This window comes from Pseudonaja textilis, chromosome 3 (assembly GCF_049901715.1).
Source record: "Pseudonaja textilis isolate UNSWEBS1 chromosome 3, rPseTex1.2, whole genome shotgun sequence".
Classification (NCBI taxonomy): Eukaryota; Metazoa; Chordata; class Lepidosauria; order Squamata; family Elapidae; genus Pseudonaja; species Pseudonaja textilis.
Genome location: NC_141992.1, coordinates 138,961,153 through 138,976,251, shown reverse-complemented (window position 1 = coordinate 138,976,251; position 15,099 = coordinate 138,961,153). Strand labels below are relative to the sequence as shown.

Below are 15,099 nucleotides of genomic sequence, written 5' to 3'. Positions count from 1 at the left end.
ACAGGCTATATTCGCCATAGATGATATGCGCATAGTAGTATTTTACACATAAAGGACTAACTGTAAAATCTCATCCGACACTACGTGGAATAGAATTTAATCATAACTTCCCTTTCATTTTTATTATCTCCCATGTGGCTTTCAGCTCTATTGCAATGCATTGCATTTTCTAAACCTAACCATTTTTATTTTGCAGGTTGTTACAGTGGATGGACTCTGAACATACCGGCAGTCCTCACTTAACCACAGTAATTGAGACCAGAATTTCTGTGAATAATAATTTAATAATGAAATCGTAAAGTGTACATGATATGACTGCATCACTTACTGATAGCAATTCCGGCAGTCCCTGTAGCCATTGTTAAGCAAGGATCAAAGGTCACTGAATGAGGACCTCCACTTGATGGGACTTGTAACTTCCTGCCAGCTTCTAACAAGCAAAGTCAATGCGGAAGCCAACAGGAAGTTGTAAGTCCTGGTCACAACAAGCTTTATTTAGGCATCTCTCAAGCAGGCCAGCAAGTAAGTGATTGCTGAAGAAGATGTCAGGTGGGGGATTGGGGCTCTGTGGCATTGTGCAAAAGTAGCAAGGCTTGGGATGTTCAGTGCAAGTGTGGCAAGGCGGTGGGGGTAGGCAATATGGTGTGAGTGCAATTATGTGAACAGCACCTGATTGCTCCAGGCCAGGACTGTCACACTCATGGCCCGTGGGCCAGATGTGTCACATGCTTGCCACGCCCGGTTTAGCAAAGGGGAAAAAAAGTCCCAATAAATCACGTGACGACGTAAGTTTGACACTCCTGCTCCAATCCCACACTTGGGTGGCTGCTGGGGACTCCTCAACCAAAAAAAAAACGTCAGGAGTGGGAGTGACACACCTGACCGACTTTTGACCTTCCCTGTGAGTTTCTCCACTGACTTTGCTTGTGTGAAGCTGGCAGAAAAGATTGCAAGTGGTGATCACGTGACCACTGGATACTGTAACCATCGTAAATGCAAGTCAGATGTTCAAAGGTGATTTACTGAGAGGAGGAAAAGCCGATTAACCTTCAAAATATCCTTTTAATACTTTCCTTTGAAATTCAAAAATAGAAACACTAAGTGCAGATTTTTTAAAATAAATAAATAAATTAGAAATAGGCAACAGACTCTGACAGCACCTTGCAAGCAGGTAGGTAGGTACCTCGCACAGTAATATACAAGTAGGAGCAATTCCAGAATCAGGTAGAAAGCACTGTAAAAAAAAAGTTTATAAATGGCACAGTCAAAGGCCGCAGGCTAAGTAAACTGAGGAGCAGTAAAATAAATCAGAAATAAAATGAACATAAACATAGCCAGTTTAGTGTAGTGATTAAGACCCCAGGTTAGAAACAGAAGACTGAGAATTCTAGTCCTGGCCTTGGACATGAAAGCCACCTTAGTGATTTTGGGCCAGCCATTCCTCTCAGCCCAACCTACCTCAGGATTGTTGAAGTGGGGAAAATAGGAGGAAGGAGAATGCTTGCCACTTTGCGTTATTTATAAGTAATAAAGGTGGGATTAAAAAATATCTAATGAATGTATTAAAAACAACTGAAGGTGAAAAAAAGGAAAATAAAAACAACACTGCACATAAGACTCTTCCTTAGTGAACTTCACTTCACTAAACCAAATCATAGGTAGATGCTAAACAGGGATACATGATATTTGGTGGCTAGAAACAATCTAGAATAGAGATAGTAACTTGGTGATATCTTAAAATGGAGGGAAGTTTTGGCCTGTTTGGGCAGTGTGATGGAAATGGAAAATAAATGCTTCCGTAAGGCATAGGGAAGGCTTAATCACACACACATACCCCCTCAAAATCATAGCATCGAAAATAGCTGTATAAATGGATCAAGAATTTGTTCCCATTCCTTACACAGATATACATTCTCTTTTGATTAGAATCACACTACTGCTAGTTGAGATAAGTAAGGACTGATTAACCAAACAATGCTTGAATCAATACAGGTAAGACTGCTCTTTTGACCCATTCTAGGAATTTGAGAAAGATAGCCTTTCCCTTTTGCTAAAGAGAAAATGTCAGTTTTCCACCAAATTAATCTGGTCATCAGATAAAAATGTCTTGGTTTCTGCTGGTCATACCAGTACTCAGGACTGCCCATGTGGAGACAAAACAGAGCAAAAAATATGTTCACATTTACCACAAAAGTACATTTTTCAGACTCAGAAATAGTTCAAAGAGAGTTAAAAGTAACATGAAGGAGTAACTTCTTCTACAACTAATTAGATCTGACTAGAATCCCAATTTCTGTTGAGACAGCTTAAATTTTAGTGAATCAGATGCCACAGAAAGTATGCTGCATACTCTCAGACACAGCTTTTATTTGCAATGCTGTCTGCATAGTTATCCTTATAATGGTAATGTCTTGTTTGGGGTATGGCAGTTCACTATGTGTGGGTTAAGAGTTTGAAGGCAGTTCAGAAACTGCAGCAAATGCAAAATACATTGGCACACATTTTAACTGGATTTGACTGTATGGAACATAGTATGCCACAGTCACCTAGTTCACTGTATGACCTCTGAAGGTGCCATACACCAAATAATCTAGTTCATTTTCAAGTACAGTGGAACCTCAGGTCGTGACCATAATCTGTCTCAGGACTACGGTCGCAACCCGATTTGGTCGTGACCAAAGCACAACCGACTGGGCATACATGGACAAAAATTTGTGCAGACTGCACATGCACAGAAGGGGAAAACGGTGCAGAAAGAGAATCTGCTATGGCCGGGTTTGTTTGCCACCCGATTTTTGAATTGTGACCTGGTTCAAAAATCGGGTGGATTTTTTGGTTGGAACCCGATTTGGTCGCGAACAGAAGCATTTGCGACCCGAGGTTCCACTGAATTGTGCAGCAACGTTTTTTTTTTAAAAAAAAATGTGTTCATAGATGGCCTGTGATCAGCGTAAATCCTGTCCTCAGTAATCAAATATGTTTTGTGATTTTCAATGCTGGAATTCCTGCAGGGTGGAGCATTTGCTTGAGGTTTACCCAGCTTTCTGTAATCCGAATTAGACCCTAAGAGACTTGATATGTAGTTTTATTAAGGAGGCTGATCTTTATCTTCTTATCAGTTTCTACTCAATTTCAAAATCCCTATTAGAGAATTGCTGGGCCTAATTCTTCCTCTGATAGCTTTGGGGGTGGAAGGTGGGTGTAGGATTACCAATACATGGCTATTTTATTTTGGCTTTGTCCTATTGGTCAGTTTGGTTGTTGCTGTTCTCAATATTCCCAGGAGTAAATTAAGATTTGAAGATACTAAAATGCCATTAAATTATATCTTAAACATCTGGAATTTTTACAGTTTATGAAGAATTTATCAGGTTTTGTTTTGTTTTTCTTTGACTGACTCCCAGAGTTTCTAGGTGATTCACAGATAAAACAAAATAATGATAAAAACAAAGCCCAAAAGATGGGTTAAGGGAGACAACAGTGTATGGTGATTGAACTGCAGCAAAGATTTATCTTGTTATTTTGGAAGAATGTGTATTATCTATTATCTTAATAGTTGGCTTAAAGAAATGTGTTAACTTTGACTTTTGAATTTGCTTTGTACAGGTAAGAAGGAAAAATCAAATAGGCATAACACGTTGTCAAGACTTTTTTTATTCTTACATATTCTTCTTCATATCTACTCTCCTTGTTTATTATGCACAGAATCTGTTTCTATTGTTGAACTGTAGATTTTTTCTTTGGTTTTATATGTAGAAAATCAGTAAATTATTACTGAAAAGGTGAAAAAGACAATTGCATGGCCAACTTTAAAAAGTCTCGGAGGAGATGTGGAAGGAAAATCATTGCATATGGAAATATCCATATTGAAATAGGCAGATAAAACTGTTAGCATCCCAACTTTGTTCAATTCCGGATGAGTAATCTTTGACATTAATTCATCCATCTGGATACCCTCCTGATGTGGAGACCAGTTCCCAGAATTCCCAGCAATAGTTCTGAAGTTCTGAATACCCCAATTCTGGGTATTGAAAAAAAAAGGGCCCAGGCCAAGAACCACTGTTCTATATTACAATATCTTTCATTAATACTATAATAAAGTTTTTAACATTTCTCTCACAAATGGGATGGAACGAAAAATTGCCTTCCCAGAAGGCTAAGTGTAAGACTTAGCAAGATTTCGTTCCACTTCATGGCTTGCCATACTTTAAATCAGTGTTTCTCAACCTGGACAATTTGATGATGTAAGGACTTCAACTCTCAGAATTTCCTGGCCAGCAGGTGGTAGATAAATAAATGTAGGTTTAATCCCTATTTTATATTGTATTCAAGAGCAGCAGTATCAGAATTGCTCTTCTTTTTCTGTTTTTGGACAGGATTTTCTTGCACACGATGCCAAGGACATGACTGAAGCTCAAATGCATTTGATGCGACATTAACATATTTATGGAACAACATGAATAGGATAGTTATATTGTTGTTCAGTTCCTAAATTGTGCCTGGCTCTTTGTAATCCCATGGACCACAGCAGGCCAGACTTCCCTGTCCTCCAGTATCTTCCTAAATCTGCCCAAACCCATGCCTACTATGTGTGTGTCAATGGCACTATCTAGCCATCTCATCCTCTGCCATCCCCTTCTCCTTTTGCCTTCAATCTTTCCCAGCATCAGGGTCTTTTCCAACGACTCCTCTCTTCTCATTTGGTGGCCAAAGTAATTAAGCTTCAACTTCAGTATCTGTCCTTCCGGAGAACAGTCAGGGTTGATTTCCTTAGGCTAGCTATTGGGTACCTTAATGAAAATACTAATCTCTATTGATCAGGGAAAACAGCAGTCTTATTATATTCAAATTAAACTTACAAGTCTGTTTTACTTACATAAAATACATTTTTATCATTTTCTTTAAAAAATAGTAAGATGAGCAGTTCACTGATGAAAACTCTTTAATTTAATTTTCATCATGCCATGGCACAATTTCTTTTCCTTTTTAAACAGTGGTAGAACTGGAAGGGGGAAAAAAGCCATGGTTTTCTAGTGCAAGATTTGAAACTGGCCTAGGAGGGAAGAATTGTGATAGGAGAAGGATAGCTAAAGTAGCCACCAGAAGCATGTGCTATTTAAAACCACTAAACACATATTTAATTTACCTGTTTAATCTCCATTCACAACCCTCTTACTGGGAATTTTCTACACACTAGAGACAGTGTTTGGAAGACCCTAGATCCATTCTTGATTTGTTTCAGGTTTTTGGTGTAATTTTCTGTGCTTTTGGCTTACGGTTCCCCATTGAAATAAACCCCAAACCCTTTGGAAAAAAACTAAAACTTTGATAAATTAGTATCCCTTTCTTACTCACTGATAGATAGATATTGACAGAGAAGGCATTGGCCATGTGCTTGGATGGTTTTCTACTAAATGCTATTGATAAAATAGCCAACCGTAAGTAGCATAAATCTGATAGCTTTCTCAAAGTCAAAAGAAGTATTTTAGACTTTAAAATGACTAAGAATTATGGGAAGAGAAAAATGGTACAAATCCAGTTTTAGTAATGTGCAATTAAAGCTACAAGACATTTAAAAAATTGGTTTCCAAAGGAAAAATAAAATTATTTTCCATTTCTCTCTGGCCTACGGGCTACATTTGATCCTCCAGAAGGTTCCTTCTGGCCTGTCAGCTCCTCCCATGTACTGTGCTCCCTTGAACTGCCTCCCACCATACAAAGAAAGCCCCATCCATCTCGTGGGCCACACGAGAAAGAGGAAAGGAAACTGGCTGGAGGGCCATGCCATTTGCCTGTGGGGGGAGGAGACCCAATTTTATTTGCTGATTTTTAAAAACTGATCCTCCTCCCCCCCCCCTCCCCCGGGTCCTCAAATGTCCAATCTGGCCCTCCGACTGAAAAGTTCGGAGACACCCGCTCTACAAAAAAAGGCAGTTGAGAATGCAACTTATTATAAAATCATTCTCTTCTATTCCTTATTTCTTTATTAAGAACAACATATTAAAAAGAAACCCAGATTAATATGCCTGAGATAGTTTTTTTAACCACAAACTAGAGCATTTTTTTTACATTAGATATAGACAGACAATAAACTAGGATAAAATCCTAGTTTATTGTAGGAAAAAACAATAGTAAAAAATCCTATTTGACAAAGAAAAAGGCATTCTCAAGCAACATTCCTCCTTTGTTTGCCACAATGTAGCTCCATGGTTACTATCCTATATACAGTAATTTTCTACAATATAAACAGGAATATTGCATAAAACCCAGAAGCACGCCTCAGATTCTGATCTATACTTCTGGGAAAGATTTATTATGGTTAACTGATGAGCAATTCTTTTTTAAAAAAATATTTATCTTTATGATTGTTGTGGGCACTCAGCATCACACAGCATCAATTTCTCTTGCTTTTACTCATTAAATCTAGTTATGCCAGCAATGCATCGTGAAGTTCCCGCCGTATGAGAGACAGGGTAATATAAATAAAGGCATCTAAAGGACTCACTACAGTCTTGAAAAACTGCTTTCCTCAGTTATACAATTAATGTATATCTTTTCTCCAATCTCTCACATCAAGGAACTTCTTCAATGAAGATTCTGATCTAATTCATTAGAAGTCATCCCAAACCAAACAGAAGCTAAATATAGATTTTTTACAGTGTTTGGGAGAACTACTTGCCAATGTTGTTGAACAATCTTGTCAATTCAACATTTAATGCTGGTTTATTCTACAAGCTGGAGTTTATCGTACACAAGCCTCTTGATCCAGCTGAGAATGCCTATAACCAAACATTCATATATCTATAAAATACCTGGGCACTTGATCAGTATGCATTTTTCCGATACTGCACTTAAGAGGCATAATATAACAGGAAATTGTGCTATGGAAATAACCTGTTATCTTAAGTTTTGGCTTGTCTTTCCCCTTACTGTAAATCTACCATTTCCAATCTCCTTTGGAATTTTTAATCTGACTACAGTGATCAGCACAGTAGTGGGATTCAAATAATTTAACAACCAGTTCTCTGCCCTTCCAACAACCAGTTCAACAAACTGCTCAGAAAGTTAACAACCAGGTCTCCTGAACTGGCGCAAACTGGCTGAATCCCACTACTGGTTCAGCTTCTTCAGCCCTTCATTAATAAAGTTATTCATATCTTCCAAATCTGGATTCTTCACAAAGATGGTGAGACTCTAGAAAGAGTGCAGAGAAGAAGCAACAAAAATGATTAGGGGACTGGAGGCTAAAACACACGATGAACCATTGCAGGAACTGGGCATGGTTAACTTGATAAAGGAAAGGACTAGGGGTGACATGATTAGCAATGTTCCAATATCTAAGGGGCTACCACAAAGAAGAGAGAGTCAACCTATTTTCCAAAGCACCTGAAAGCAGGACAAGAAGCAATGGATGGAAACTAATCAAGGAGAGAAACAACCTATAACTACGGAGAAATTTCATGACAGTTAAAACAATTAATCAGTGGAACAGCTTGCTTTCAGAAGTTGGGAGTGGAGGTTTTTAATTAGAGCCTGGACAACCATTTGTCTGAAATGGTGTAGGGTCTCCTGTCTGTACCGGGGGTTGGACTAGAAGGCCTCCAAAGTCCCTTCTTCTGTTAATTCTTTGGGGTCAGCTGGAAGATTCATATTACAAAAAACCTGGGGCAAAGAGTCCACTGTGGGTGACTCAGTCTTGCTTGCCATGTCATCTGTGACACTATTCTTCGCTTGTGGACTTCCATGAAGTTTGTCACTGCATAGGTCTCTACAGATTTGATCATCAACACCACAAATGACTTAACTTTGACATGATATGAGAAAAACTGGGGAAGTATAATTGAAAGTAATTGGTTCCCAATTGGACTAATCCAAAGCAGCAAGCTTTAATATAGGGAATGGAATCTTTAAGGAAGAGGTTAACAAACCTATTGAAAGGTATTAGGATGAAAAGAAACCAAAAAGGACGAGGAGAAGGGGGAGGAGTGGGAGGAGGAGGAGGAGGAGGAGGAGGAGGAGGAAGAAGAAGAAGAAGAAGAAGAAGAAGAAGAAGAAGAAGAAGAAGAAGAAGAAGAAGAAGAAGAAGAAGAAGAAGAAGAAGAAGAAGAAGAAGGAGAAGAAGAAGAAGACCCTGCCCTCTCCAAAATCTTAGGTTCTTTAGGGAAATACTATATGTCCGAGGCAATGACATTAAAAAAATAGGGTAAAATGCAATGTGCAAAAACAAAGGAGCTGGTTTTTCAGAAAATCTGCTTTGCACAAAACACTGAATGGAACTCCCTAAACTTTAAGAGTGCTAATAACTGAAGGGTTGTTTTCCTGCCATGAATGCTGCTTTAATCTTCAGCTCTCCAACTGGCTGATTCAATTCAAACATGTGTGTACCTAGGAATGCCTTGGCGCAGAAGGCGATAGGCTTAGAGTAAGACATTAGCATACATCCTTCTCGCTTATCTGCAAGTGAACAGGGACTGCACATGGTATGGTTACCATGGAAAGCTCATCCCGTCTCTTTGTGTTCATCCTTTACATATCAAGCCTCCATAATACATCTCCTAAATATGTGGGATTCTTTCAGAATCAAAGTATTAAGTGCATATTTAAAAACTGCAGTGATGCTAGATTTTTTGGTAACTAAGGTAAGAGGATTCGAAACAAGAAAGAGCTTACATCTAGCAAGCTTTCCTCTCAACCAGAGGATTATTTAAAACGTTGAACAAAGATTAAATCTTGAAATATTTTTATTTAGAATCGTACTAATAATTCAAAATCCATATTAGAGCAATACCTGAATTATGTTAATTTGCATTAAAAAGAGCCTTCCCTTCCCTTCTCTGATTTTTCTTTTTCAGCCACTTTGTTTTGGATTTTTTATTCTTGTTTATTTCACATATTAGGGAAATACCTTTGAAATTAGAATCCATTTGAGGTAGCCTTCTGGACCAGAAGCTGAGGTATATAAGGGAGACCTTGCATAGAAACACTGGTTTAAACAAGTAGGAATACCCAGAAACTATTTTCCCTAGCATTAATAGCTTGCGTAGTAGCAAAGTGCAAACATACCTTATTTTTAAAAAAATTAATATTACATAAAACCCATCATTTTTTAAAAAGAAAAATAAGGCATGGAAAATTTCATTTTTGTATTGCTACATACAATAGCTTTTATAGCTACTCAACTGATAATTTAAAGACTATAAATATGTTCACTTTTCTTGAGCCTTTAGGAAGAATTACATGGGATAATGAAAAAACACCTAATTATTCATGCTGTCCTGAATAGCTTTTAAAATGACAGACTGGTATCAAAATATTTATGTTGGCATTATAGTGTTTCTACATTAGCAGAGTCAGCAACTGAGACTGGAACATTCTTAACATAAAAAGGGAAGAAACAAGGCAAATGCAAGGCTGGACTACTCAAGAGAAGAACTTCTCCTTTAGTTTATATCTTTCTTCTTTGGGGTTCAAAACGACGACAAGAAAAAACATTGAGAAAGGAAGAAAATCTTGTTTGTTGCCAAACTAACTGAAGCTATGTGTCAAAATCAGGTGTAATCAGAAGTCTTTAAGTACAGATATGTGTGAATTGGTATATCTATGTTCCACCCTGCCCCCAAATACACATACACACAACCGAAGACAAACACACTGGGAAAACTCTTTGCATGAAGAGAATTTATTTACATTTTTATCTTCAATTCACTTCTTTTTGCCTCAACGCCCAAATTTTCTCCCATTCTAGTGAAAACCCAGAATTGCTTATTGATATTTAGATGAATGGGTTTCTTTTGAGCCATGCTGGAGAAAGTCACACATAAATTTTATATCCTAAACTAGAAAACCTAGAACTATGCCCCCTTTGGTCCGATCTAAGTATAGTATATAAAATCATACATTGCAATGTCCTACCTGTCAATGAATACTTCAGCTTCAACCATAACAATACAAGAGCACACAATAGATACAAACTCAAGGTTAACCACACCAAACTTGATTGTAGGAAATATGACTTCAGCAACAGAGTGGTCAGTGTCTGGAATACTCTACCTGACTCTGTGGTTTCTTCCCCAAACCCCAAAAACTTTAACCTTAGAATGTCTACTATTGACTTTACTCCTTTCCTAAGAGGTCTGTAGGGGGCGTGCATAAGCACACCAATGTGCCTACCGTCCCTATCCTATTGTTTCCTTTTGTTTTCTTATATGTATCCATTTCATGTATTCATAACTATGTTTATACTTACACCTATTATCTTGTAAACAATTGACAAATCAAATAAATAAATAAAACTAAATAAACTCAACACCTAAGTTAGAAACACATACAGGATAATTTACTATACAAACGTTGCTTTGACACGCAAGTAATGTCTACTGGTGTTAGTCTTGTATTATGTCACAGTGTTACATTTTTACAAACTATTGGTATTGCAAACACTATTCCAACTGCAAATACTACCTCTCAAAAATCCAATCGTAGTAGCTCATAGATCCAGCAAAGAATTCCTAGGACAAAAGGTTAATTTCAATATTTCTTTTCTCTAGGGCAGGCCACAGAGTTTCAGGAGGATGCAAAGGAATTTAGGAAGGATTAATAGGCTACTTGCCCGCCATGATCAGAGAGGAAGAATTTAATTCAGAAGATGGAATTCCAGGGAGAATGAAATCTGAATTGTAGCTATCTATTTACAAGATCAGAAGGAGTCTGGTTACACCTTTTCCAACAAACAAATATTATTAAAGGGATAAACTATCATGAACTATAGCTAACTTGATCAAATACTTGGAGCGGCTATGCAAGCTTTTATTCTACCATTCATACAGACAATACATAAAGTATTCTTTTGTCCCTACATAAAATCCATGCTTTGCTGCTTTATAATATCTGCTCAGTTCTACTATATCCAAATCAGCTTATTTCAAGAACTGTTTCTTTTGGTTAGGTTTTTTTTTCTGTTGAGGTTTCTGTTCAATGTTTCTGTTTTCTTATTTTGTACTGAAATGTAGAATACAAAAGTCAGATATATGTTTTAAGTAGAAATCATTTTTAGGAACAACAGTAGCCTCTTATTCTACTGCTATAAACCTATCTGCATGTGCCAATCAGATCTTCTATGTTTAATAAATGGAGAATGATATTTATTTATTAAGCAAAGGCACTAAAAGGGTCTTAGCAAACACTACAGTAAAAATGGATTGGGGGGGATTTAATCAAAAGCAAATACTTGCACAGCAAAGAACAAACAATCTCTCTCTGTTGACCTTCCTTCCATTATGCCTACCAACATGTCACTTAAAGTCTTAGGGGACTTCAACAAAAGACAGTGAAACAATGTCATGGTACACAAAATTGTTTAATGTTGAGCCAGTTTAAAAAATGAGCCCAAGCCAAAAAGGATTGCTATATGTATAAAAACAAAAACTCAAGCAAGTTTTAAACAATACTAGAGAATGAAAAAGCAATATATCAAAGCAAGAGGATAAAGCATTAAATATAACAAATGTTTCCAGGAAATTCCTAATATAACATTTAAAATAGGAATTAAAGCCAAAACCTTGTCCGTATTTCTCCAGAAGGAAGCAGCAAAAATCTGACACCAAAGGATTTCTTTATTGATATTCTGTGAATGCAACCTAACTTGAAATTAAACATTCCTAGATCATCACATGTTGCAACAATTTCACCATTATGCCATTCATGAGCTACTTGAAATGAAGCCAAGTGAAGAAGTCCCTTTCTGGGTTTCAACCTTGGGTATATATAGTGACGATCTGTCCGGATCACAGTTAAAACTGATCTTGATTGGTAGATTTTCCTGCCTATTTATGGTTCCCACCTAGGCCAGAAACCAATCATCAGACGCTTTCTTTTCCATGGGCAGGTTTCAGGATATGTACTTCCAGCTGGTACTTTGAGGATATGTATGCTACACAAAACCAGCACTGGCATTCCAATCACGATTGTGTCAAAAAGAAATCCATTCATTGATATATGGAATACAGGCACTCCTTGATTTACAGACACAATGGAATTTCAGTTGCTAAGTGATATGTTCACACCACTGGATTCAATTTCACAACCATGGTCATTAAGTGAATCACCACAGTGGTTTGGTGCATCATGTAGTCATTTAAGTTAATCCAACTTCCTCAATTGACCTTCCTTATCAGAAACTAGCTCGGAAGATCACAAACTGCAATCACGTGGCCACAGGACACTATAATCAGCTGTAAATACGAGCCAGTTGTCATGTGGCCAAATTGTGATCATGTGACCATAGGGGTGGTACAATAATCAAAACTTTGAGAACACGTTATAACTCACTTTTTTCAGGGCTGCCGTAAATTTGAACCATTGTTAAACAAACAGCTGTAAGTTGCTGACTACCTGACTACCTATAGTTGAAAATACATAATACTAAACAACCCTGTGACCTGTTAGGTCATCCTCGGAGAGGAAAGTAGTATAGTCCAATATGATCAGAATAAACATTAAATTTTAGGCTGAACATCAATTTTCACCTCACTGGTGGATGATCCTAGGATCATCTAAGAAGATGTTATCTTATACGCTATACATAGAAAAATAATTATAGTGGCAGATGAACTTTAATAAGTTAATGCTTAATTGCCTAAAAAAAAGATAACCAGAAAGAAAGAGGACAAAAAAAAGCAGTGGAAGTGACTTCCGACTTCCTGCTGGCTTCCCCATTGACTTTGCCTGTGGGAAGCTGGCAAGGAGCATTAGAAGTCGCAATCATATGACCATGGGAACAATGAAACAGTCACAGCTTTATGAATAAAAGTAGTCTGAACATCTTGGAAATTTGATTTCACAAAAGTAATGGGAGCCGGATTTTTTTTACACATCCTTAAGTTAGCAGATTTTTCAAAAACTGTTGCAGTACAAAGCACAATTTGGCCGAACTTGAGTGTAGAAACAGAGAAATGGGTAAACACAATGAGAGTTTTAGTAGTATATAAATATATATAATTTTCCAGATTTGAAAAAAATACACAGATAAAAAAGAGAATTTCTTGTTTAAACCTATCTTAAAGGTGGGTTTTTTTTTAGTAAATTCTGCTGCATTTAACACACTATCATTTATATAGTCTACTGCAATCAATCAAGTGATAGTATATCACACTAGTAGACATTTTGAAAAGTATAATAACTTGTATGTTTGGAATACAAAGTTAAACAGACAAATAAAGCCTACCTTGAAAGGACTGTTTGCCTCTGTTTACCAGTTCTTCAATAGGATAACTTGCTAATTCTCCACGGGCATGCTTAGTTTTGCAATAAGTACATGCATTCAGACACCTGGAGAAAAAGCATATATATTATTTCATTTTAAAAGAATACATCCACACAAATCCAGATTTTGAAACCCGTTGCTCTGGTCTTCAAGATGTATTTATAGGCAGCTATTGTAGTTATACACAACAGCACATTACTGACAAGTTGATCCTTTCAAAATCAAGTTTAATCAAGGCATATATTGCCTCTCAAAAACGATTTTCTTAATAATTGTGCAAACTTTGGTCATCTTTGTGCTACTCAATCATTTGCTTGCATGGTGGATAATTTAAAATTAGTACAGAGCTGCAAAAATCAGAGCAATCACTGAATGGCAGTAGAAGTTAACATTTTTTTCTTTGTAAGTCTAGTCGCCATCTGGATTTTCGCCTCCCAGATCAGATGAACCCAGACAGAGTAAAAATATAATAATAATAGTAAAGCTAAGATAAATATTTTATATATTTCTTTAAACAGTTTATTACATGGGATATTAACTCATAATTAGTCAATGTTAAATATGTATGGTCAGCTGCCTAAGAATCTTAAGTACTGAATGAGGCAGAACAAGTAGTAGATGCTAAAAATGCAGTTTTGACATACTGTGTAGACAAAAATTAAGTTTCCTCAATTTAAATCAACTTCCAATGCCCACTTAATTCTTACCAACGAGCACCAGTCCTATCGCTTTAAAAAATAGGCTTAGAAATTTCAAGTGTCAAAATGTTTATGTGTTACATGCTTTAATAAAATTAGAAAATAGTGGAGATGGATCGCTGAAGTCTAACAGGAGCATAGGTCTTATAAGGAGGAAATGAGCAAATAAGAGACAGTGAAACTGCAAGGGATGCATTGTTCCTCGCTGCTTAAAGATGAGTTGTTTTTGAGCAGTTTATTTCCAGCCCAGTTTCATTATCATTATTAATTATCAAAGTTGACTGGCATAATGGGGATATGATAATGCAAAACAGAAACATTTACTTTCACAGTTCTGATTTATGTTTACCTGGTCTGCTTCCTTCTGTATTTTGAAAGCATTATGCATACAGGATTGGCTCAAGCAGAGGTGGGCAACAAAAGCAACTTTACTACAGCAACTTCAACCAGCATGCTCAGGAATTCTGGGAGCTGAAGTCCACAATCATAAAGTTGCCCATAGTTGTCCATAGCTGGGCTCAACTTTTGTTGTCTCAATCAGCTGCTGACATAGCAGTTGACTATTGTCAAAACCGTGAATAAAATGCTTTCAATTCTCCCTCCTTGTGTTTGTAATGTTAAAAGAAGTAGGGAAAAGCCCTCCAGACCCCTTTCTTTTAGAAGCCAAGGTACAAATGGGCTTTCCTGCTGGAAGTTATAGTGATAACAGAAGCTATATACTGTATAAAGTCTGGCAACTCTATCCTAAAAGGAAATAACAGAAAAAATAGAATAACAGAGATCTTCTAGTCCAATCCTTTGCACAAGCAGGAAACCTTATACTATTTCAGACAAATGGTTGTCCAATCTCTTCTGAAAAACCTCCAGTGTTTTACCCACAACTCCTGGAGGTAAGTTGTTCTACTGATTAATTGTTCTGTCAGGAAATTTCTCCTTAATTGTAGGTTGAGTCTCTCCTTGATTAGTTTCCGTCCACTGCTTCTTGTTCTGCCTTCAGCTGCTTTGTAGATTATCATCATAGTAATTCAAATGCATCATAGTAATTCAAATAATCATCAATGTAGTTCAAATGCAAACTTTATGGTTAGGAAGACAAATAAAAACAGTGGCTGAAGCCAGGAAGAGTACACAAGGGATAAG

The 15,099-nt window shown here is 37.0% G+C and overlaps 1 protein-coding gene across 2 annotated transcripts in view; it reads right to left on the bottom strand.

Moving 5' to 3' along the window:
- CDKAL1 (CDKAL1 threonylcarbamoyladenosine tRNA methylthiotransferase) overlaps window positions 1-15,099 on the bottom strand; it is a 299,952-nt gene that overhangs the window by 166,523 nt on the left and 118,330 nt on the right. For both annotated transcript variants that reach the window (XM_087930944.1, XM_026699524.2), the window contains exon 9: window positions 13,223-13,326. In XM_087930944.1, the coding sequence (XP_087787070.1) occupies window positions 13,223-13,326 (104 nt within the window). The remainder of the gene's footprint in view (window positions 1-13,222; window positions 13,327-15,099) is intronic.